Genomic DNA, 25,497 nt, shown 5'->3' with positions numbered 1-25,497 from the left:
TGGTTTTTTGCTTTATATTTAGGTGTCTGAGTTAGTTTTTGTATATGGTGTGACGTATGGACCTGTTTCATTTTTTTGCAGATGCTCATGCAGTTTTGCCAGCACCATTTGTTACAAAGACTCTCTTTTCCCCATTTGATCAACTTTGGGCCCTTGTGGAAGATCAAGTGACCATAAGTGGATGAATTTACATCTGAGTTCTCAATTCTGTTCCATTGGTCAATGTATATGTTGTTGTTCCTGTACCAGGCTGTTTTTACTACCATAGCTGTATAGTAGGTTCTGAGGTCAGGTAATGTGAGTCATCCTACTTTATTGTTCTTCTTCAGTGGTGCTTTACTTATCTGGGGCCTCTTCCCTTTCCATATAGTTAAAGATAAGTTTTTCCATCTCTTTAAAGAATGTTGTTGATATATGGATTGGTATTGCATTGTATTTGTGAATCACTTTGGGGAGAATTGTCATTTCACAATGTTGAGGCTACCTATCCATGAACATGGTATGTTTTCCCATTTATGTATATTTCTTTTGGTTTCTTGTAGTAGTGTTTTGTAGTTTTCTTTGTATTGGTCTTTTACATCCCTGGTTAGATTTATTCCCAAGTATTTTATTGTTTGGGGGCTATTATAAATGGTATTGTTTTCCTAGTTTCCTTTTCATCATTCTCTTTATTGGTGTATAGGAATCCAGCTGATTTTTGTACGTTTAACTTGTATCCTGCTACTTTGCTGAATCTTTCTATTAGTTTCAGTAGTTTTCTTGTGGATTCTTTTGGATTTTCTTAGTATCAGTCATCCACAAATAGGGACAGTTTAACTTCTTCCTTACCAATTTGGGTGCCCTTTATTTCTCTTTCTTGCCTTATTGCTGTAGTTAAGATTTCCAACACAATGTTAAATAGGAATGGTTCCTTTTCTTAAGGGGAATATTTTCAGCCTCTGTCTATTGAGAATGATGTTGGCCATTGGTTTTGCATAGAAGCCCTTTATTATGTTGAGAAATTTCCCTTCTATACCTATTTTATTGAGAGTTTCTATCAGGAATGGGTATTAGAGTTTGACAAATACCTTTTCTGTGTAGATTGAGATGATCGTGTGATTCTTTTCCTACCTTTTGTTTGTGTGGCGGATTACGTTGATTGATTTTCTAATGTTGACCCATTCTTACATACCTGGTATGAATCTCGCGTGGTCATGGTGTATTATTTTTTTGATGTGATGCTGAATTCTCTTGGCTAGAATTTTGTTGAGAACTTTTGCATCAAAGAGAGATAAAAAAAAAAAAAAAGAGATACTGGTCTGTAATTTTCTTTTTGTGGTGTCTGTCTGGTTTTGGTATCAGGGTTATGCTGGCTTCATAGAATGAATTCAGAGGTATCACTTTCTTTTCTATGTTTTGAAGTAGTTTGAGTAGTACTGGTGTAAGCTCTTCTCTGAATGTTTGGTAGAGTACTCCAGTGAAGCCCTTTGGGCCAGGACCTTTTTTAGTTGGGAATTTTTTTTTATTTTTTTATTACCTTTTCAGTCTCTTCTCTTGTTATGGGTCTGTTCAGATTTTCAACATCATTTTGTGTTAGTTTGGGCTGGTAGTGTACCTCTAGAAATTTGTCCATTTCTTCTAGGTTTTCAAATTTGTTGGAGTATATTTTTTCATAATACTCTGTTATGATCTTTTTTTATTTCAGTTGGGTCTGTTGTAATGTCCCCAATTTCATTTTTTATTTGGGTTATTTGCCCCTTCTCCTGTTTTTCTTTTGTTGGTTTGGCCAGTGGTTTGTCGATTTTGTTGATCCTTTTAAAGAACCGACTTTTGGTTTTGTTAATTCTTTCTATTTTCCTATTCTGTATTTCATTTATTTCTGCTCTGTTCTTTATTATTTCCTTTCTTCTTGTGGTTGTGGTCTTCTTTTGCTGTTGTCTGTTTGTTCATGTTGTATAACTAATGTTTTGATCTTGTCCCTTCTTCCTTTTTTGATGTGTGCATCTATTGCTATAAATTGACCTCTGAGGACTGCCTTTGCTGTACCCCCTAGGTTTTGGTATGTGTTTTCATTCTCGTTTTATTCTAGAAGCTTTTTGATTCTATCTTTGATTTCTTCTAGTAAAAAAAAAAAAAAAAACAGTGGTTTTTAAGCAGGGTGTTATTCAGTCCATATAATTGATTTTTTTTCCCTTACTTTTCCTGTTGTTAATTTTTACCTTTATGGCATTGTGGGCAGAGAAGATACTTTGTATTATCTCAATGTTTTGGATTTTGTTGAGGGTTGCTCTGTGGCGTAAGGTGTGTTCTATTCTGGAGAACATACCATGTGCATTGGAAAATAATGTGAACTTTGCAGCTGTTGGGTGGAGTGTTTTATATTTGTCTATGAGATCAAGTTGGCTGATTGTGCTCTTTAGCTTTTCTGTGTCTTTGCTGAGTTTCTTTCTAGATGTTTTGTCTTTTCCTGAGAGTGGTGCATTGAAGTCTCCTACTATTACTATGGAACTGTCAATTTCTGTTTTTAGTGCTTTTAGAGTTTGTTTCATGTATTTTGGGGCCCTGTCATTGGGTGCATAGATGTTTAGTATGTTTAAGTCTTCTTGGTGGATTGTCCCTTTAATCATTATATAGTACCCTTCTTTGTCTTTTATGGTGGATTTTGTTTTAAAGTCTACCTAGATTAGTCCTGGTACTCCTGCTCTTTTTTGGTAGTTATTTCCTTGATATATTTTTTTTTCCATCCTTTGATTTTTAATAAATTTACGTCTTTGTTTCTGAGGTGTGTCTACTGTAGACAGCATATTGATGGATCCTGTTTTTGTTAGTCCATTCTGTCACTCTGCGTCACTTTATGGGTGCATTTAGGGCATTTACATTCAGTGTTATTTTTTTTTTTTAGTGTAATTATTGATGGGTGTGAGTTTATTGCTGTCATTTTGTAGTGCTGACATTTTTTTAATCCCTCTTACTCTCCTGTGCTGAATTCCTTTTGCTTGTAGTTTTCTTTTTCATTTCTTTTGTTTTTATTGAGACTTTATGTTTTTCTTCTTTATTTTGATGAGTAGGTGTGTTAACTTTCTTTGTGGTTACCTTGATTTACCCTTGTCTTCTGAGTTTTGGACCAGTATATTATTACTTTGTATCTCCTTGCCTTCCTCTTTGTTAGAAAGTTGTATACCTGTATCATTTGTTGCCTCTTTTTTTATTCTGATGTTATCATTTTCATATTAACCTCTCTGGTTCCCTGTTGCAATTGTTTTCATTTTGGATAGTCCTTGAGAGTTCATTTCCTAGACTGGTATCTGGCTGGTACAGTCTTAAATCCTACATTTAGGCTGTGGTCTGATATTGTTTGTTCTCAGACTGAAGGACTCCTTTTAATAATTCTTGCAAGTTTGGTTTGCTTTTTTACATATTCTCTTAATTTTTATTTATCTGGAAATGTCCTAATTGCTCTGTCATATCCGAACAAAGGAAACCCTGGTGGTGTAGTGGTTAAGTGCTATGGCTGCTAACCAAAGGGTCGGCAGTTCGAATCCACCAGGTGCTCCTTGGAAACTCTATGGTGCAGTTCTACTCTGTCCTATAGGGTTGTTATGAGTCGGAATCGACTTGTCGGCACTGGGTTTATTTGAACAAGAGTTTTGCGAGATGTATTATCCTTGGTTGGCAGTTTTTTTCTTTCAAGGTTTTAATATGTCATCCCACTGCTTCTTGCATGCATGGTTTCTGCTGAATAATCAGAGTTTAGTCTTATTGTTTCTCCTCTGTATGTGAGTGAGTGTTTTTCTTGAGCTGCTTGAAGGATTTTTTCCTTGTCTTTGATTTTAGCAAATGTGATTATGATATGCCTTGGTGTTTTCTTTGGGGTCTGCCCTACATGGGGTTCATTGATCTTTTGGGTGGTTAGATTTTCATCATTCATATTAGGAAAGTTTTCTTCTGGCATTTCTTCAATGATCCTCTTTGTGTTCCATTTTCTCTCCCTGTTCTGGAGCTCTGATCACTCGCAGAGTATTGCTTTTGATTGTATTCCACATAATTCTCAGGGGTTTTTCATCTTCCTTTGTTCTTTTTTCTGATTTTTCCTCAAACAGAGTTGTATCCAAGTGTTTGTTTTCAATTTCTCTGACCCTGTCTTCCATCATTTCAAACCCGTTCCTCAGCCCTTTTATGACATTGTCCATTTCTGAAATTTTGTTTATCTTTTGGATTTCTAGTTGTTTTTGTATGATTTCTGTTTGTGAATTTATTTTGGCATTTTGTTCCTGTATTACTTTCCTGAATTTTTCCATTTTTTGTCTGTATTTCCACGAATTTGTGTGCCTTTTCCATAAATTTGTCTATTTTTTCTTCATGTTTATCTGCTTTTGGCTTCAACTCTTCAATTGCTCTGAATATTAGAGATTTGAATTCCCAGTCAGGTAGTTCTAGAGAATTTTTTTCTACTGGAAAGTCATCTGGTGTTTTATTTTGGACACCTACTGGAACCATCCTGTCCTGTTTTTTTTTTTATATGTTTTGACATTGTCTGCGGTCTTCGGGACATTCAGTAGGTATTTTATTTGTTTCTTGATTGTAGATTTGTTTGTTTCATCCTGCTATTTTGTTTCATTTTGTTATGTCTGAGCAGTCGGGCTGTGTGTTCTTTGTTGTTTGCTCATCTATAGTCACGATACTTTTCACCTCCTTGTCCAATGGGCAGGGCCAGTCATTCAGTTGTGGTGCAGCAGGGCAGGTCCAGCTGAAGGGGAGGGTCTGGCATGGATTATTAATACAACTGATTTTTGTGTGTTGATCTTGTTTCCTATAGGTTTGCCGAATTAATTTATTAGTGGCAGTAGCTTTCTTGTCTCATCACAGTTTTTAATGTTTTATTTTTTTCCTTGCAGTGAAGAAACTACAAAACCTGTTTGTGGATGACTCAGGTCGATATCTGGCTATTCAGTTCCATCTGGAATGTGCATATGTATTTTTATATTATTATGAGTATGAAAAGGCAAAAAATCAATTTAATGTTGCTAAAAACATTGGCAGATTACAAGTTGATTTAACAGGTAAGACTGTTTTTACCTTTTTTCAATAATTTAATTTATTTTTATGATAAACTTCATATATACATTGGTCGTTCGATTGTATTATCAGTTTGAATTTGATTTTGTAGGTCCCATTCTTTGCTTTACAAAAATAGATTTTAAGGATTTTATTTAAAAATTTATAGTTTTAAGGGCATATTTACAATGATACTTTTTCTTTGTTCCTGGAGATTTCCATTTATTATTCTAATCTAGTTAGTAAAAACAGCAGCCAAGCAGCACACAAATGATATTTCAGCATTTGTTTCTGGCTATGGGCCTCCTGGAAACCTATGCACCAGCTCTGCTCCGTCCTATAGGGTTGCTATGACTCGGAATCAACTCAACAGCAATGGCTTTGGATTTTGATATGGACCTACTGAGGCCTCACCTCTCCTTATTACCATTTTTAGTTTGGCTTCTCTGTGGTACCTTTTCTTTTGTTTCCATCCTGCTCTTTGTGTTTCATTTTGTATTCCTTGAGGGCAGATGTTTTTGATGGTTTTATTTACTTGCTGTTTCTTTAGTGCCTTAGAACACTTCCTGGCATATTTGTGGTGGTTGTTAGGCACGATCGAGTCGGTTCCGACTCATACCGACTCTAGGACAGAGTAAAACTGCCTTATAGGGACTCCAATGAGCGGCTGGTGGATTTGAACTGCCGACCTTTTGGTTAGCAGCTGTAGCTCTTAACCACTCTGCCACCAGGGCTCCTGCCTGGCATATAGTAGGTATTGATTATTTTTTGAACCAACGAATTAATTACAGAATTTCTCCTGAGTTCCACATAAGAAGTATAGGTTTCTTTTTATGTATTGCTTTTATCCCTAGTGACTCACATGTAAATGGTATTAAATATTGAATAAATGAATGAAAATCAGATAACCAATCGATCACAACATTTGTACCAGTTGAACCCGGGCTCAGTATTCCAAGCTGTGACTATCAATCAGTGAATGTTGAAATCATTGGAACGTGTTTGTCCTCCTGAGCTAAGACTAGATTATCTCGAAAGCCTGCATTCTCAGGCCCTAAATTCAATGCTTATTATTGAGCTAGTCTTATCAATAAAGTCTTTCAGATATATTATAATTTAATGATTTTGGGGGCTGGTCTGGGACCTTAGCCACTTTTTATTACATTATTTGTGTGGGGAAAATTATTTATGATAGAGTTTATAGCTTTCAGAACAATGCCCATGTGTAAGTTGTACTTTTATCTGTGTTTGAAAATACAGTTACACATTATATAACTATCCGTTTCAGAGATCACATTTGTAGATATTTTGGTCCTAGGCGACTTTTTTGGGGCTGTGTTTTAAAATTAATGGCACAGTACTGTGTATATTCAGCTTTAACTGTTGGTGCCTTTATTAGCCAGTTCTTCATTTTTTTTTTTTTTTAAGTAAGGATAAAGAATTTAAAAATACAAATGTGGTAACCACAAATATAAAATGAAAATCAGACCATTATTTTTTTTCCATTCAGCTGTAGCCTTACTATAAAAAAGTAAGCTGTGTTAAACTCTCTTAGTAGCTATTTGTTATCATAACATGTTTAAAGGGTTGATGCATAACCTAGAGCCAGACTCATCATGGGATAAAATCCGGATTCCTTAGATTGACATTTAAGGGTCTTTATAATATGACCCTTGCCTGAGAATGGATGTTGGAACTTTTGCTTCTATAAAGTAGTTTGAAACGTGCTATTCTGCAGCCAAGGTATTTCAGATACATAAAGAAAAAAATGTTGGCGTTACATGAAGCTGGATAGTGTAGTAAAAAGACTAAGGGATTTGGAACCTGAAGACCCTGGTTATAAGCTCTGGCTCTGCTACTGAGGAGCCTTGTGATCTTGAGCAAATGGTTGTACCTCAGAACCTCCCTCTTGTTCATCTAGTGTGTGGAGTAATAGTATTTTTTCTACCTGTGACTCTTAATGAGTTACTCTTTTTTGAGGAGGGATGTAGTTTGATGTAAGAGCAAGTACATGAAATCTAGTGGCTGAAATTCTGGCTTTGAGTACTGGTACAACAACTTGTTTGCTTTATAATCTTATGTCATTTTAATATCACTGACCCTCAGGTTTCTCTTATGTGAAATGGGGAAACACTTTATAAACTTCAAAGCACTCTTAAAATATTACTCTTTATGACTGCACAGTAGTTTTGATTGGAAATCAATAGACAGAAATTGTATTTTTTTTTTCAGGTGCTTTGGGAAAAAGGACACGGTTTCAGGAAAATTATGTGGCACAACTTATTCTAGATGTAAGACGGGAAGGGGATGTCTTTCCAGGTTGCGAATTAAGTCCAGCACCCACTCCTCAGGAACATTTAACCAAGGTAAGTAGAATCATAAGTTATTTTATCAAATTAACATCCATCTCTAATAGTTTCAGTAGGTGAGTACTGTAGAAACACTGAATGGAGTGGGAAGAGACTTCATTTTGTCCTTTCTGAGGTTTTTCAAGGTGGCTGGGAGGAAAATAAAACCCGTTGTTTTTTTTTTTTAAACGCTTAAATAGAGATAACAGTGCTTTTCTTCTAGAATTCAATAAATATTAGTCAATACAGTCAGTTATATATTACCTTCCTTGAAAAAATACACAAGGACTGAGTAGAGACTAAGTTTTCTAGATTCTATCACATTTGCTCCCTTACTTTTGTCTTTTATTGATAGTTTAGAGCATTAAGAGACTCAAAATTTCTTGGGCTTCTTCTAAATTGCCAGATTGCCCAAATTCTTTTTTGTCAAATTTGTGATCTGTTTTTTGTTACTCTGTTTTTCATGGGTTGGTTGCTGCCTAAGAATGTTTTCCTTGACCTGGCTGATAAATTCACTTCTTGTAGCTTGAGTTTATGGTTCTTGGTCAGTTTATGTACTTTTAGGCCTCTCTAGCAGCTTTCTTGGAGGCCATTAGCATTTATATTCTCTGATCCCGTGGACTTCATACCAACATTTTTGGTTGTCTTTAGGTTGGATTTACTGTCCTTGAAGCCCATGTGTGTCTACTGTTCATTTCAGGGCCTGTAATCACATTTACCTTGGGTTCACTGGATACTAGAATTCTGTACTGAAAGTAATGCCCAGGGTAGGGGATAGGATGGGTGAGAAGAATGGCAGCAGTCAGTAGTCCCAAGGGAAGATTTTGATGATCTATTGTAAATCTCCTGGGTTTGCTCCAGGTACTCAGTTGTTTGCTTTTGTGATTACTTTAGCGAGGAATAGCTGTTGATTCTAAGAGGAGAATGAAGGAAGGGAACTATGTAGAAACTCACAGGTAAGAATCCATGGTGTGCAGCCTGTACAGTTGAGGAAGTAGAGCCATATCGGAATGACTGTGCGTCTGTTGTCCTGATGCTGGTCAGGGTAACTGGGTTGATACCCGGCTTCCATCTTTCACTTCCTTCTTGTATATACTGGGCCCTCTTCCTTAACTTTTAAAAAAATTTTACTGTGGTAAAAATATACGTAACAAAACATATACCAATTCAACGATTTCTACATGTACAATTCAGTAATATTGATTATATTCTTCAAGTTGTGCAACCATTTTACCTATCTTTTTCCAAATCGTTCTACCACCATGGACATAACCTTAATGTCCCCTGTCTTATGCTGGATTCTCTAGAGAAGCAAAGCTGTATATATACACATAAAAAAAAAACACATATATTTACATATATATATATACACACATACATATATACACATATATACATATGTATACACATACATACATACATATGATATATGTATATGAAATATACATGTATGTAAAAATACATGAATGTAAAAATATACGTGTATATAAAAACACACATGTATGTAAAAATATACATGTATATATGTGTACGTGTTTGTGTGTGTATATCAAGGAAATGGCTCACATGATTGTAGAGGCTGGGAAGTCCCAAGCCCATGTGCCAAACTGGAGACTTTTCTTGACTAACGTAGCTGCAGGGGCTGACGAACCCAAGATTAGACCACGGAGGCTGGCGAGTCCCTAAATCGGCAGGTAAGCTGCTAGCCTGAAATTGAGATGTACTGTAAGTGTAAAATGCATATCAGATTTGTATCCCCCGCCCAAGAAAAGAATGTATAGTATATCAATAATTTTTCTGTTGATACATGTTAAAATGGCAGTTTTGTAATGTATTAGCTTAAAAATATTAAAATTAATTTTATCTTATTTTTAAACCTCTTGTAATGTGGCTATTAGAAAAATTTAAATTACATGTGTAGCTCTGTTTTTTAAAGTTCTGAGAGGCCTATGGTAAAAATGGATGGCCACCAGGATATGCTGTAGCTTCTTTTATTGATGAGTAGTATTCCCTAGTTAGTTCCTTTTTTTTTTTTATTAACTTTTATTGAGCTTCAAGTGAACGTTTACAAATCAAGTCAGACTGTCACATATAAGTTCATATACACCTTACTCCGTCCTCCCACTTGCTGTCTCCCTAATGAGTCAGCCCTTCCAGTCTCTCCTTTCGTGACAATTTTGCCAGCTTCCAACTCTCTCTATCCTCCCATCCCCCCTCCAGACAGGAGATGCCAACACAGTCTCAAGTGTCCACCTGAGTTAGTTCCTTTTTATTGATGAGTAGTATTTCTTTGCATGGATGACCCACAATGTGTTTATCCGTTCACCTGTTGGTGGACATTTGAGTTGTTTTTAGTTTTTATTTATTATGAATAAAGCTGTTTGGAACATTCACGTATGAGTCTTTGTGTGAAAATATGGTTTTAATTCTCTCGGGTAAATACCTAGAAATGGAATATCTGGATTGTGTGCTAAGTGTATTTTTAACTTTATGAGCAACTACTAAAATGTATTCTAAAATTTTGTACAATTTTATATTCCCACCATCAATGTATTACAGTGCCAGTTGCTCTACATCTTGACAACTCTTAGTATTGTCGGTCCTTTTAATTTTTGCCACTCTAAGGTGTGTGTAGTAGTGTGATTTTTTTTTTTTGTGGTTTTGCTGACTCATTTTTTAAAAATCAGCTTTAATGAGGTATAATTTACATACAGAAAAATGAACCCATTTTAATTGTACAGTTTGATGAGATGTATCAAAATATATACACTCAATCATCATTACAGTTAAGATGTGAAACATTTCCATCACTTCAGGAAGTGCAGTTAATTCCTGACCCCTTTGGCCCTTGGTGGAGCCCTGGTGGCATAGTGATTAAAAGCTCAGCTGTTAACTAAAAAAGATCAGCGGTTCAAATCCACCAGGTGATCCTTGGAAACCCTATGGGGCAGTTCTACTCTGTCCTGTAGGGTCGCTATGAGTCAGAATCGACTCAACACCAACGGGTTTGGCTTTTGGTTTCAGCTTTTGGCCCTAAATAGCCGTTTGATCTGCTTTCTGTGACTACAGATAGTTTGTGTTTTCTAGAATTTCATATGAATGAAATCATATAGCACATGCTATTTTGTGTCTGGCTTCTTTTGCTCAGCATGATGTTTCTGAGATTTAAAGGCAGTCCTTGACTTATGACGTATTCGAGTTATGACAGACCATACTTATGACCATCAAGATCCTGCTGCTACTTGGTAATGCCCCAGGACATCTTCCTCACATAGATTATCTAAATTAAGATGCGTAAGTGGTGTTATCTACCTCCCAATATGACAGCTGTGATTCAGCCTGTGAATCACTGTGTAATCGCTACTTTCAAGGCATACTACCTATGAGTTAGGTTTGCTCAGGCAACAACTACAACAGATGGAGGTACAGTAACATTACTTGATTTCTGGAAGGATTATAATATTCTTCAGTGTATCTAGAACATTGCATCTTCCTAGGAGGAAGTTAAGGAAAATGCATGTAGAGGATTTGGAAAAAATTGCTGAGCTATGTGAACACATTGAAAAACATTTGATTAGGATAATGTGATAGAAGAGATCGGTGGAAAAATTGTCCATATGGCAAGAACGCTGAATTTAGGATTTGGTATTGTCGATACGCAATAGCTTGTAAGTCACGAAGGAGGGAAATTAACAGATCAGGGCTTAATGGATTTTCAAGAGGAGAGAATTGCTAAAGAAGAAAGAAATAATGAAGAAGAGGAAGGAGGGAAGTTGTCAAAAAATTTTACAGTGAAAGAATTAGCTGAAGTTTTTCCTAAACTGAATCAGAAGTTTCAGTTGCTTGTAACATGGACCCAAACAGTGACCCCTTTGCTAAAGTCGATAGGCAGATTTGAGAAGCAGTGAGATGTTCCACGAAATAAGAGAAAAAGAAAAGGACCATACAGACAGTTCTCACTAATTTTCTGACTAGAAATGCCATCCCCATTTCCAGAGATAATCCAGGTGATCCAGAACCTTCCACAAGTGGACTTATTACTGCAACAGACAAAATGCCAACATCATCCAACTCTTCATTGTCGGAGTAAATTTTTATGATTTATGTGTATATATTAAAATATATCTATAAGTTTATATGTAATGTTACCAATCCCCAAAGACAAAGATCAGATTTATAAAGATACTGATAATAAAAGGCAATAGTAATGAAAACTAAAATCATAAAAAAAGAGGTATCCAGCTTACGTCAGAACCTACTTATGACAGAGTCGTTGTAATGGAACCCCATCATAAGTCGGGACTACCACTATCTGTGTGGTTATATGTTTCAGTAGTTGGTTCCTTTTTATTACTGGATACAATTCCATTAGATATACCATCATTTGTTTATCTGTTCTTTTGTTGATGGACATTGGGATTGTTTCTACTTTTGGGTTATTACATATAAAGTTGTTATGAACATCTATGTACATGTCTTTGGGTATATGTTTTCATTTTTTTGGGTAACTACTTAGGGATGGAATTGATGGATCATATAGTAAATTATGTTTAGTGTAAGAACCTGCCAAACTGTTTTATGAAGTCGTTATACCATTTTACATTTCCATCAGCAATGTGTGAAATTTCAAATTGCTTTGAATCCTTGTCAACACTTTAGTATTGTCAGTCTTTTAAATTTTAGCTATTCTAATATGTGTGTCTTGAGGAGCCTTGGTGGTGCAGTGGTTAAAGCACTTGGCTGCTAACTGAAAGGTTGGCATTTCGAAGCACAAGCTGCTTCACCCGAGAAAGGTGTGGCAGTCTGTTTCTGTAAAGATTTACAGGCTTGGAAACCCTATAGGGGCTGTTCTAATCTGTCCTGCAGGGTTGTTGAGTCAGAATTGATTTGATAGCAATGGGTTTCTTTTTTTTTTTGTAGTAGCTCATTCTAATTTTAATTAGTATTTCCCTGTTGACTACTGTTCTTGAGGATCTTTTCGTGTGCTTTATTGTCCATTTATATATCTTCTTTTATGAAGTATGTGTTCAAACCCTTTGCCTATTTTAAAATTTTTTTCTCTTATTGAGTTGTGAAAGTTCTCCACATATTCTGCATATAAGTCCTTTTTCACATATGTATATTATGAATATATTCTCCTAGTCTGTAGCTTGCCTTTTCATTTCTTAACGGTGTTTCCATTGAGCAGAAGTTACTAATTTTGACGAAGTCAAATTTATCAAATTTTTGTTTTACGGTTCATTGTATGTGTGTGTTCTGTTTAAGGAATCCTTATCTACCCCACATGGGAAACCTGGTGGCGTAGTGGTTAAGAGCTAGGGCTGCTAACCAAAGGGTCTGCAGTTCAAATACGTCAGGTGCTCCTTGGAAACTCGATGGGGCAGCTTCACTCTGTCCTATTGGGTCGCTAGGAGTTGGAATCGACTCGATGGCACTGGGTTTGGTTTTTTTCTTTTTTGGTTATCTACCTTTTTTTTACCCCACAGTTGCAAAGATTTTCTTCTAAAAGTTTTTTAGTTTTAGCTTTTACATTATGGTCTGTGATCAGTTTTGATTCGATTTTTATGTGTAGATAGTGTAAGAGTGGAGGTTCATTTTTTTCTAAGTTAATATCCAGTTACGCCAACATCATTATTGAAAAAATGGTTACCTGTTGAATCACGTAGACACTTCTTGTAGAAAAATCAATCAGCCTTTTATGTACGGGTGTAAAATTTTGGCAGCCTCTGGATGATGCAAACGGTTAATGTGCTTGGTGCTAACTGCAAGGTTGGAGGTTTGAGTCTACCCAGAGACACCTGAGAAGAAAAGCCCAGCAATCTACTTCCAAAAAATCTGCCATTGAAAACCCTATGGAGCAAGTTCTAGTCTGACACACACGGAGTCAGTCACTGTGAGTCAGAGTAGACTCAGTGGCAACTGGTGGTATGAAATTTATAACTCAGTTCTATTATATTCATTTATATTTCTGTTTTCATGCCAGTTCACACTGTTAGCTTCATAGCAACTCTTGAGATCAAGTACTCAGATTTGATCCTACGTTTTCAAATTGTTTTGCTTATTTTAGACCTTTGCATTTCCACGTAAATTTTAGAATCAGCATGTCAACTTAGTATTTCTATCATTACTGACAAATTACTTATAATGTATATCACAATCGATACGTCTATACTGTTGAGACACAGTTGGAAAGTTGATGATTAATTAATTCTAGATTAGAATTTAGAGGCAGAGTAGAAAGATCTGGCTTTGAGTTCTGATGCTGCCACATACTTTCAGTGTGGCCTCAAGTCAGCTTCTTCAGTCTGATTCTTAGTTTCCTTATCTATAAATGGGGATAGAAATGCCTATTGCCTGTGATTATTGTGAGGATGGATTGACACAGTGACTCAAACAATGGGCTCAAGCATAATGACTGTGAGGATGGTGCAGGATTGAGCAGTGTTTTGTTCTGTTGTACATAGGGTCGCTATGAGTCGGAACCGACTTGATGGCACCTGTCAACAACAACTTTGTGAGGATGAATAAGAAGATATATGTAAAATTGTCAGCTTTTTGCATACTAGGCTTCGTCAATGATAGCTGTTACTCCCTGTTGTTGTTGTTGTTATCAGTACATTTCTGAGGTACAGGTACCATGTCCTTTATTTCTTGTCCCCTTGTATATGTTTGAGCGGAAACCCTGGTGGCGTAGTGGTTAAGTGCTACAGCTGCTAACCAAAAGATCGGCAGTTCAAATCTACCAGGTGCTTCTTGGAAACTCTGGGGCAGTTCTGCTGTGTCCTATAGGGTCACTATGAGTCGGAATCGACTCAACGGCAGTGGGTTTGGTTTGGTTTATGTGTTTTAGCCTATTATGTGGACATTTTAAAATCTTAAGCAAAAAGCTAAGTTATCTTTCCCTAGCCATCTATTGTTTACTGCTCTGTTGAATGAATCACATTTAATTTTTGGTCCAAATATTTTCTTTTGTGTTCCATCAGAATTTTGAGCTCAATGATGATACTGTTCTGAATGAGATACAGTTAGCGGATTGTGAACAGTTTCAGATGCCTGACCTATGTGCTGAAGAGCTTGCTGTTATCCTTGGAATTTGGTAAGTTAATGACTTGTTTGGCTACTTTGAATATCTTGCATGTTTGGAGGAAATCTTTATTCAGTGAGATCTCAAAAACACCGGATGAATATGGGAATCTTGGAATGTTTATGAAGAGTGAGAAGGAATAGTTGGGCAGCATAGCGACACTATAGGACAGAGTAGAACTGCCCCATAGAGTTTCCAAGGAGCACCTGGTGGATTTGAACTGCCAACCTCTTCGTTAGCAGCCATAGCACTTAGCCACTATGCCACCAGGGTTTCCCGGTTAAAGGTTTAGAGAGTAGAAATCTCCTGTGAGTTGGCATGCTCATCTTTCTCTTATAAAATATTAAAGGTAAATGAGAATGAATATTTTAACTTTTGAGGATATATAAATTTCAAAGGACAAAATTACTTTTTAATACTAGTAAAAGCTTAGTTTTTCTTTTTGTTTGAAACAATTTTAAACTTAGAAAAAGTTGCAAGGACAGTGCAAAGAACTTCTGTGAATAAGTTTCTAACATGATACCCTGTAACCCCTGAATAATTTAGTATTCGTTTCCAACAAATCAGGGTATTTTCGTACATAGCCACAATATAGCTATCAAAGTCAGGAAATTAACATTCATGCTTTACTATCATTCAGGTTTCCCTAGTTGTCCCAGTAGTCTCCTTTATAGCAAAAGGATCTAGGCTAGAACATTTGTGTTATGTTTAATTACCACATTGCATTAGCCTCTGCCAGTCTGGAATAGTTCCCCATTTTTGCTTGACTTTCATGATCTTGACACTTTTGGAATTTATAAGCCAGTTATTTTGAAGGCTGTCCCTCAATTTGAGTTTGCCTGACATTTCCTTATGATTACATTTGGTTATGCATCTTTATGATGAGGTTATGCATTTTTAGTAGGGATATCACAGAAGTAAGGCTTTATGGTTCTCGTTGTATCCTTGCAGGTGAAACACAATTTTGATTTGTGCACTACTAGTTATGTTTATGTTTACTTTGATCTCTTGATTAAAGTGGCATTTGCCAGACTTTTCCACTGTAAAGTTTCTTTTTCCCCTTTGTAATTAGTATTTTGTAGGAGAGTGCTTGTAGACTATATAAATAATCCATTCCTCATCAAACCTTAAATTTATTCATTTATTTATTTATGTTAGTAAGGATTAATCGATTCCCCAATATAATCTGTTCTTATCATTATTTTATTTTGATGCTCAAATTGTCTGAGATTAGTTTTGCAGAAGACCCTTTAATTTTCTGTGTCTTTTTGACCTGCTCCATCATTCTTTTAGATGTTGTAGGCTGCCCCAGCACTAGAATCAGCCATTTCTCCCAGGGGTGCTGACTGATTTTAGTGGAGGAACATATTCAGAAACTAAGATTTGGGCACTGGGTGTGCTCATTGCTATTGGGAGCCATTGCCTCTAGAACCTCTCAGCCAACAGAGCTAAGAAATGTCTATATGTATACACACAGTGTTTGTCTATATTTGTTTCTGTATACACACACGGCTGCCTACCTTATGCAGTTCTGCTTTTGGACTGAATTGTTCAGGAAGAGAAGAAAGGAAGTGAAACAATAGTAGAAATATTACTGAGCTGGAATCTTCTTAGTACTACTTTCCAGTACTTTATTTTTCCTCCTCCCTCTCCTTTCTCCTCCCTTTCTTCTTTCTTTCCCTTTTGGAAAGATGTTTTGACATGGTAAAACCTGTATCATTATTAGCTCAGGGATAATGAATATTCAGAACCTTGAATCATTAATGCTCATGTTTTTCTTCCTGGTGCTGTAAGACCAGGGCTTTGAAGTGGTTCAGTCATGGCTGATTAAGCGAAACAGGAACAGACCTGAAGTTTTACAATTTGGCAGACTTAGCATGGTACCCGGAATGGGAAAAATTACCGGTTGAAGCCTTGGAACGGGAGACTTGGAAAAGGTGTAGTGAGCCCTTTCAAGAGCATGATGCATGAGATTGCATTATTGGCAGGACTATAGAAGAGTGACACACATTCAAAGCAGCATGGTTGGCTGCCATCTTTGAGCGTAATTAGCGAACATTATCATTAATATCAAATGTTAATAAAATTTTGCTGAAGATAATTAAAAAATGATTGCAGCAGTACATTAACAGGGAACTGCAGGAAATTCAACCAGATTCAGAAGAGGATGTGGAATGAGAGATAACATTGCTAGTGTCAGATGAATCCTGGCTGAAAGCAGAGGATACCAGAAAGATGTTTACCTGTGTTTTATTGACTATGTAAAAGCATTCAACTGTGTGGATCATAAAAAATTATGGGTAACATTGTGAAGAATGGGAATTCCAGAACACTTGATTGTACATAGACTAAGAGGTAGTCTTTTGAATAGAACAAGGGGATACTGCATGCTTTAAAATCAGGAAAGGTATGTGTCACGGTTGTAACCTTTCACGATACTTATTCAGTCTGTATGCTGAGAAGATAATCTAAGAAACTGAACTATATGAAGAAGAACACAGTATTACGATTGAAGGAAGGCTCATTAACAACCTGCAGTATGCAGATGACAGACCTTGCTTGCTGCAAGTAAAGAGGACTGGAAGCACTTACTGATGAAAATTAAAGACTACAGCCTTCAAAGTGTGCAAAATGAAGCAGTTTATTTAGAGGTACATAAAAATAAAGCAATTATAAGCTTTTATAAAGGTCAAAAACGGGCAAAGCAAAAATCCTCACAACTGAGCCAATAAGCAACATCATGATAAACGGAGAAAACACTGAAGTTGTTGAGGATTTCATTTTACTTGTATGCATAATCATAGTCCATGGAAGCAGCAAGAAATCAGACAACATACTGCATTGGCAAATCTGCAAAAGGCCTCTTTAAAGTGTTAAAAAGCAAAGATGTCACCTTGAGGACCAAAGTGTGCCTGAACCAAGCCATGTGATATTTTCACTCCCCTCATATGCGTGCGAAAGCTGGACAATGAATAAGGAAGACCAAATAACTGATGCCTTTGAATTATGGTGTTGGCAAAGAATATTGAATATACCATGCACTGCCAGAACAGTGAACAGACCTGTCTTGGAAGAAGTACAGTCAGAAAGCTGTTAGAAGTGAGAATGGCGAGACGTCATCTCATGTACTTTGGACATGTTATCAGGAGGCACTAGTCCCTGGAGAAGGAAATTGTGCTTGGTAAAGTAGGAGGTTAGTGAAAGAGAGGAAGATCCTCAACAAGATGGATTGACACAGTGGCTGCAATGGTGGGCTCAAGCATATCAATGATTGTGAGGATGGCGCAGGACTGGGCAGTGTTCAATCTGTTGTACATAGGGTTGCTATGAGTCAGAACCGACTTGATGACACCTAACAACAGCAGCAACAGTATTTACAAACAAAGTAATTTACACTTTATGTGTTTTTATGTATATATGCACTTTTGAGTTAGTTTTTGGGAAACTCTGGTGGCATAGTGTTTAAGTGATACGGCTGCTAACCAAGAGGTTGGCAGTTCAAACCCGCCAGGCACCCCTTGGAAACTCTATGGGGCAGTTCTAGTCGGTCCTATAGGGTTGACTCGATGGCAGTGGGTTGTGCTCTTTTAACTTATTGACACGGTTAGGTTCCCAAAACCAGGTTTTTATGTGAAAATTGGCATTAAGCAAAAATTGAGGATGGCCACATCAGATCCCCAAATGGAGGATGACTGTATTACATAACTGCCAAATTACGTCATTACATAACTGCCAAACCACTGAGAATCATGGCCCAGCCAAGCTGACACATAACCTTAACCATCACAGCCAGCATTACTCTTGCCTTGCACCTGGGCGTTCATTACTGCCAGACTTAAGTCGTTAATGTGCGAAATAGTTGGGTAGTAGATTTTTTACTATTGTTGTAAATGTGAAATGTCAGATAACGAGACAGTTGATAAGTGAGGGGTAGATGTATACATATATACATTATAAAATGTAATAATATAGCAAACACTAGTGAACCCATTACCCAACTTTAAGAGTTAGAAGATTACAAATGCCATGGATACAATCTGTATGCTTCTTCCTTATCTCACCCTCTAGCCTGTCCTCAAAAGGTAACTACTATCCTGAATTTTGTGTTTTTCATTTTCTTGTCTGTAAAAAAGGTACCTATTACATTTTACATGCCTCCAAGTAAATTACTTTGTTTTGCCTGTTTTAAGCTTTATAAAAGCTTACAACTGCTTCATTTTGCTTATTTTTGAGCTTTATAAAAGTGGCGTCTTTTTCTGTGCAATTTTCTGTAATGTGCTTTTTTTAGTGTCAGTATTTTGCTGTGATTGATTCTCGTTTTTCTCTGTAGCTGTGCTTTGTAATACAGCATTCCTTTTGATGAATATATCACAGTTTATTAAATCTCCTTTGGTTCATTTGGATTGTTTCCGGAGTTCTGCTGTCACACACAATATTACTCTGAATATCTGTGTATCTTTACCCTGGTGCACACATTCAGGAATTCTCTAGCCACTGTAACTAGGACTGGAATTGCTGAGTCAAGGATATGTAAATGTTCACTTTAAAAGATAATCCCAACTTGGTTTTCAAAATGATTCTGCCAAATTATTCGTGGATCAGCAGGTTCTAATTCCCCTTGTTCTGTCTCTTTGACATCTTAAGTTTTTCCTGTCTAATTCTTTAGTAGGTATAGTCCTGGTGGCACAGTGGTTAAGTCTTTAGCTGCTGACCAAAACGTTGGCAATTAAAATTCACCAGCAGCTCCTTGGAAACTCTATGGGGCAGTTCTACTGTCTCTGTTCCGTAGGGTCGATATGAGCCGGAACTGACTTGACAGCAACGGGTTTGGTTTTTAGTAATGTTTTTATATTGTGGTGTGTGTTTTATAAACAGGAGTTGGTGCCATACTAATTCTTGTCATTTTTTTTGTGTGTGGAATGGTAAAGATAGGTTTCTTTTCTTTTTTTTTTTCCTTTTACTAGCAATTTAAATTATGTGGATATTTAATATATTAACCATATTTTCTTTGTCAGCACTAATTTTTATACTTCGGCAACCTCATATCTATATTGAATATAAAGTAATATTGAAATATGTACTTTCAAATATAACAGATCTCTGCTTTGATTTTTAAAACTTAGATTTTATTAGTTAAAACATGCATTTTGGAATTAATTTACCTTTTTTTTTTTAATTTAAAGCACAAATTTACAAAAGAACAGTCCAGTTCACAAGCTAACGGAAGTGGAACTGCTGGCATTTACATCAGTGAGTACTGTCTTTCTTCTTTCCATTTCATTTTTTTCACTTGTAAATTATTTTGCCTCTGTTTTATTCTTGCCTTAGATTGCTCATGTTGAAACACTGCCACCTAAGTAAATTAAGGGAAAAAACCCTCATCATTTCAGATTCCGAGCTGTACACATCTTACTGGTGATTTAAACACAACCATTTTTCTTTGCACTTGCTAGAACTTGAGGACAGTGCCCAAATATTTCTTGTTCATTGTTTTATCCTAGGGCCTAGTCCAGGTGCTCTTATTAGTGTTTGTTGAATACATAAATAAATAAAAAATGACAAAGTCAGAGTTTGAAACTTCACTTGAAAGCCACTGTAGCATGCAACCTCATAGGCTCAAAACTCGGGGTGTTGCCTACAAGAATGTGATGAAGAAGAGAACATCAGAAAACTAGGAGCAGAAGCAGGATCGCATGGGTTGTAAAGAAGAGGCTGAAGAAGGGGAGGGTGTCAGGAGCATCGAGGTGCTTGTCGTCATTCAGTGATATAGAGCAGTCAAGAGAAATGTGGACAAAGAAAAAGCTGTTGGATTTGATAATTATGAGTACATTGCGTAGTTATAGGACAATTTTAGTGAAATGTCTGGGTAGGTACCAAATTACAGAGGATTTAAGAGGAAATGGGGGGTAAGAAAATAAATTTGATAAAGAACATATTGGAGAAGAAAGGCAGTGAAAAGGAAAAAATAGAGTAATAGATGGTTGCGTATATAAGATCAACGGAGAGTTTTCAAGAAGGGAAAATTACAGAGGAAAAGTCACAGGGGTCAGCTTTATGGGTAAAACAAAGATGTACACTTTCTTTAATGAACACAAGTTGCTTTAAGATATATCACTTTTCAAAGGCATGTTTGTTATCATGATTAAGAATCAAATTAGAATTTTGATGTTTTCTTCCTTTATTATTTTACGGATAAGGCAAAAGAAAGTACTTTTTTTAATGAAAAGAAAAGCTAGTTTACTTTGTATTGTAACATAAATTTTGAAAATTACTCTCTTCTGTATACCCTCATGGAACTGGGTAGATGTTAGTCTCTTGAGTCCTCTGGGCGCCTGTTTTATTTTCTACTTCGGTATTCTTAGAGATCTTTGGTGTTTATATTATGTATGTTTTAGGCAACTGTGAAAATGTCAATATTTATTCATTACATATACCATTAGGAATTTGACAAGTAAATGTGTTACAAATTTGTGAAAAAGTATATTAAACAAGTGTAAGAATGGCGTGGGGGTAGCGTCTGACCTGTAATGCCACAGGGAGGAGGAGGAGGATCAAGGTCAGCAACCCAAGGCTGATTCCTTTGAGGTGGAGGTCAGACATACGTCCTCTTTCCAGCCTTTTTAGCAATTCTGACACCAGCTGTCCTTCCTGCAGCACTCTCTACTTCTTTGCTGAGTTCAATAATTTGTTGCTCACAGACAATACTCACGATTATGGGGTTTATTTTGAGAAGTAACAGGCTATAATTCAATATCAGAAACAATTCAGGATACAGTTCTTCAATCAGGACAGCCTCTTCTCAGCTTTGCCCGCAGGCAGCTCTTTTTGGCCCTCAGCCTCTCGGCCCCTTGGCCCCTCTGACCTCCTAGGCTGGCCCGGCCTCTGCCCTGTTCAGGTAAGTATTACAAAGCTCTTTAGCTCCATTGATAAGTGCCCAGAGGCACCCCACTCTGCCAGCAAACCTGGCCAAAGGCACTCAGCTCTCTCACCCCGTTCGTCATGAGTTGGAGAGCTTAGCTCCACCAGGCGCTCAGAGGCACCCCACTCTGCCAGCAAAACTGCCTGAAGGCACTCAGCTTTCTTGCTCCTTGGGTTGGGAAGCCCACTGCATCATCTCCTGCCAGTCTTCTGGTCCATTTGCCTCTGCTGCTGCTTCTCGTCATCTCTGGTGTTACAGCTCCCTCTGTCTCCTGAATCTAGGATGTTTTCAGCACTGGGATCCTGGGTACAAAAGACATGTTCCACTCCTAGCTCTTCTTTCTTGGTGTTAGTGAGGTCCCCCCTTTCTGCCTCTGAGATGGCTCATTTTAAGCCTAGAGGGATGGCAAAGCTGACTAATTCACTCGTTAGGGTTCCGTACACCTTATTGGCATGGTACCGCCCCCACAAGGGTACCATCCTCCTTGTTTGCATTATTAGCAAGCTATCCAATCCCCTTGGTGAGCCACAGCACCATATTTGCATAGTTCCACCCAATCATTTGGTTATAGTTACAAGACTGTGGCGAGAAAGGCCATATTTTTATATAAACGATCCATCACATCAGAAGAATATTATAAGTAATTTTAAAAAGTGTATTGTGTACCTTCCCATTTACTCATTCAGCTAATATCTATTCATAGTAATTTTATTTCACGCATTGTGCCTGTCATTGGATAAAGTCATTGGATAACTGGCAATAAACAATACCAGTTTGCATCCTTCTGGGGGAAATACACAATAGACAAAGAGAGAAGTAGCTGTTTAATAGAGGTGCTAAGGAGAAATACAAAGCGGGATAAGGAAACAGGAATGGAATGAAAGCAGCTGTTTTGGACAAAGTGGTTGGGGAAGATCTCAATGGAAGGTGACATTTGAACACAGATCTGAATGAAGTGAGGGCACAGTAGAAGGATCCAGAGGGTCTGGAATGACTATCTAGGTGATGAAGGATGACCTAGGAGATTTGGATTTCTTGTGATGACTGAAAGAAACTGGGATGCATGATAAAAAAAAAAAAAAGAAATTTAGATAGGAAATATTCCTGCTGGGAGGTATTATGGAGACGATGGTCAGAAGTAACATCTTCTTGGGGTTAGTTTCATAAATAGTTTATCATAGCATGTGTATTATCTATGGTTACCCTGAAAAGATATTAAAATACTCTATTTGCATTCAAACATTTAATTTTTTTTTTAGAATTTCTTGTGTGTAGGATATTTTTCTTTCCTCTCTTTGCACGTTTTTCTTTCTTTAACCTATTCTTGTTCCTCTATACTGTGAAGTACTTCTGAAGCAATTAACTCTGGTAACTTCTGATGATAAGTAACTTATCACTCCTAGCTTGCAGTGAAGTTCGTAAATACAACTTTCATGCCTTCCCCCAAGGGTTTTGTGATACATAATTTTTCTGCTCTCTCTTTTATTCTGGCTCTCTTCCAGATCAGAACTGGCCTGAGAACTGATCTCTTTTTGGAGGATAGCTGTTTGATTATAGTGATTCACACTGCCAGGCCCAACTCTTCTAAAGAGATGAGTTTGTTAATTCCAAGTAAATCTTTAATTGGTAAGGAGTATGGCTAAGAAACTTGTGAGTGAGGAGGGTTTTTAGGAGCTCCATGCATTTCTTTCGTCTCTCCCCTTTTTAATTCCAAATAAAGCACACAAAATACACCAGAAAAACTCTTATCAGCGCTTGTCAACTCTTACCTTCCTTTCACCTATCAGTCCTTTCTCTTATCCCTTTAAGCATGAGACTGAAGCTGATAATGAGATGAATTAGAACTGATCTCCATCTTCAATGGTAAAAGAAACTATATACTGTGTCATTCTAATTGAGTACATATTTGAGGCAGGAAGTGTCCACCTTTCAGTACTACTCACATCTGAACTCTTGTGTAAGAGTTGTTGGCAGTAGTCTTTTGGCATGGATCATGTTTTGGCTTATAATTATTTATGTATATATCATATCTTCCCCAGAAGACTATAAACTCCCAGCTATAGGAACTGGATTCTGTTCTGTTCTGGGTCCTGTGTAAAGCCCGCTACTGTGCTTCAATGCTTTATTCATAGGGTTGTTAAATAAATGTGCGCAGAGAAAAAGAATGAATGAAATATACCAAAATGTGGGATCGGACTTGTTTCTGTCCTAGTTCCAGAATTTAGGTAGCGATAGATGGTGGGAAGGATAACCACTTGTCACATCTTCCTCTTTTGTAAAATTGGGGGGCTAATGATCTGCTCTACCCCTAGCACTGAAGGCTTGTTTTGAGGATCAAACTGTGGAATGTATATAAAAGTACTTTGGAATAGGTGGAGGCCAGTGCAACCAAACCTTCAGTGATGGATTGGGCTATCTGGTCACTGGTTTGTTGGCAAGCATTCGTATTTTCCAAGCAGGGTATGACCTGTTTGGAATTGACTGTAGGTGTGGGAGAGAAGGGAAGAGTGAGAAAAAAAACAGCATACGCTTTCTTGCAGAGCATTGACTTCCCAGCTCTGACAACAGCATGTTGGCCTGGAATTGGCTTAGAGTGGAGTGGTGAACTATTGAGGTGTTAAGGTGTCTTTTTCTGCAGTTAAAAGAGCAAGTATATGTGTAGAAATCTTAATAATCCCTCCGGAAGATTCTAAGCACTTGGAGGGATAGGAACTACAGTTAGTGGGCATTCAATAAATGTTTATTGAATGAACAAATAAATGGCTTATTGATCCTAAATTTTACTGAAATGGTGGTGAAATCTCTCTTTCCTAGAGGCATTTTTTTGCCAGTGTATTTGTGTGGGTGCAGCATGTGGAAATACAAGTGAGATACGTCGGGAAAATGTTTCAGTTTAGCAATGTCAGAAGCTTGTCCTAAAAGACATACTTTTCTTTTTTAAGGTTGTCATTATGTAGTGCTGTTCTATTATATTTATGTGTTTTAGGAAAACTGAGTGAGTCACAGTAAAAGTAACCCATATTGTTTCAGGGAGCCATTTAAGTTAAATTGGCTTGATAATTTAAAATTAGCTGTGTTATCTAAGTTATTTCCTGTCATATGAGCCAAGTTAGTGACATTCAGTAATGTTTTTAACTTCCTTTCATTGTTGAAAAAAGGAACGATTTAGTTAATTCATACAGGTATTTTAGTTTTTTTGCCAAAGTTTTGCCCAAGTCTGAATTGATACTGGCAGTTTGCCTTCTCGGTGTCTGTTTGGAGCTCCAAGATGTCTGTAAGTGAAAAAAGACCTTTGAGAGTTATACATTGTATTATATTTTTTCTTCGTGCTATTAAGTCCCTGGGTGGTGTAAGTGGTTTGCAATTGGCTGCTAACCTTAAGGTTGGAGGTATGAACCACCCAGCAGTTCTGTGGGAGAAAGACCTGGAAAACTGCCTCTGTAAAGATCACAGTCAAGAAATGCTGTGGAACAGCTCTACTCTTTAACGCATGGGGTTACCATGATTCAGAATTGACTTGGTGACAACTGATTTGGTTTTGGTTTTTTGTTAACTTTAAAACTATTTAATAAATACTTATCTATGTCCATAAGATAGTTAGAAAATGATCACCTGCTTTTTGGGGTGGGAAATACCCATTTATTTAATTTTTTTTTGGTGTAGGCCATATAACTTAGAGAATTGGCAGTGGTACTTCTGATAGTTTATTAGTATTACATGATGACAACATGTCCTGTATTAAATAGGATAGCCCAGATTTTTTTCTCTCTGGTATCAGTGTCTAGGTTAGTTATTATATAGCAGGGGTATAAAATATTTGTTAAATGGAGTTGAATTAAGTTACTTGTATGTATCTTATTTCAGGAGTGAGATAGAAAGAATGGGTGATAAGACCTGTGTGATCTTACAAGGTGTCTTTTTCACCATCCACTTTGGTAACTTCTAAACTTGTATCTCCATAGTTAACCATGGCTTAAGGTTTATGCTTATTTCTGAGTTTCACTTCAGCCATGTTAAACTAACTGGTACTGGACTTGCCCTCCCGTTGTAAACAACTACAAAACTGGACAAAATACATGAAATAACAATGTATAAAAAGGATAATTAAACAT

At 36.9% G+C, this 25,497-nt stretch overlaps 1 protein-coding gene across 6 annotated transcripts in view; it reads left to right on the top strand.

Moving 5' to 3' along the window:
- Positions 1-25,497, top strand: part of TTC27 (tetratricopeptide repeat domain 27) — a 301,004-nt gene that overhangs the window by 55,428 nt on the left and 220,079 nt on the right. For all 6 annotated transcript variants that reach the window (XM_064277232.1, XM_064277231.1, XM_064277230.1 and 3 more), the window contains 4 exons: positions 4,875-5,039; positions 7,267-7,400; positions 14,366-14,478; positions 19,650-19,716. In XM_064277232.1, coding sequence (XP_064133302.1) covers positions 4,875-5,039; positions 7,267-7,400; positions 14,366-14,478; positions 19,650-19,716 — 479 coding nt within the window. The remainder of the gene's footprint in view (positions 1-4,874; positions 5,040-7,266; positions 7,401-14,365; positions 14,479-19,649; positions 19,717-25,497) is intronic.

Source organism: Loxodonta africana, chromosome 26, assembly GCF_030014295.1.
Source record: "Loxodonta africana isolate mLoxAfr1 chromosome 26, mLoxAfr1.hap2, whole genome shotgun sequence".
In the NCBI taxonomy this organism is placed as follows: domain Eukaryota; kingdom Metazoa; phylum Chordata; class Mammalia; order Proboscidea; family Elephantidae; genus Loxodonta; species Loxodonta africana.
The sequence above is the reverse complement of the archived record's forward strand: the minus strand, read 5'-3'. Positions and strand labels throughout refer to the sequence as shown.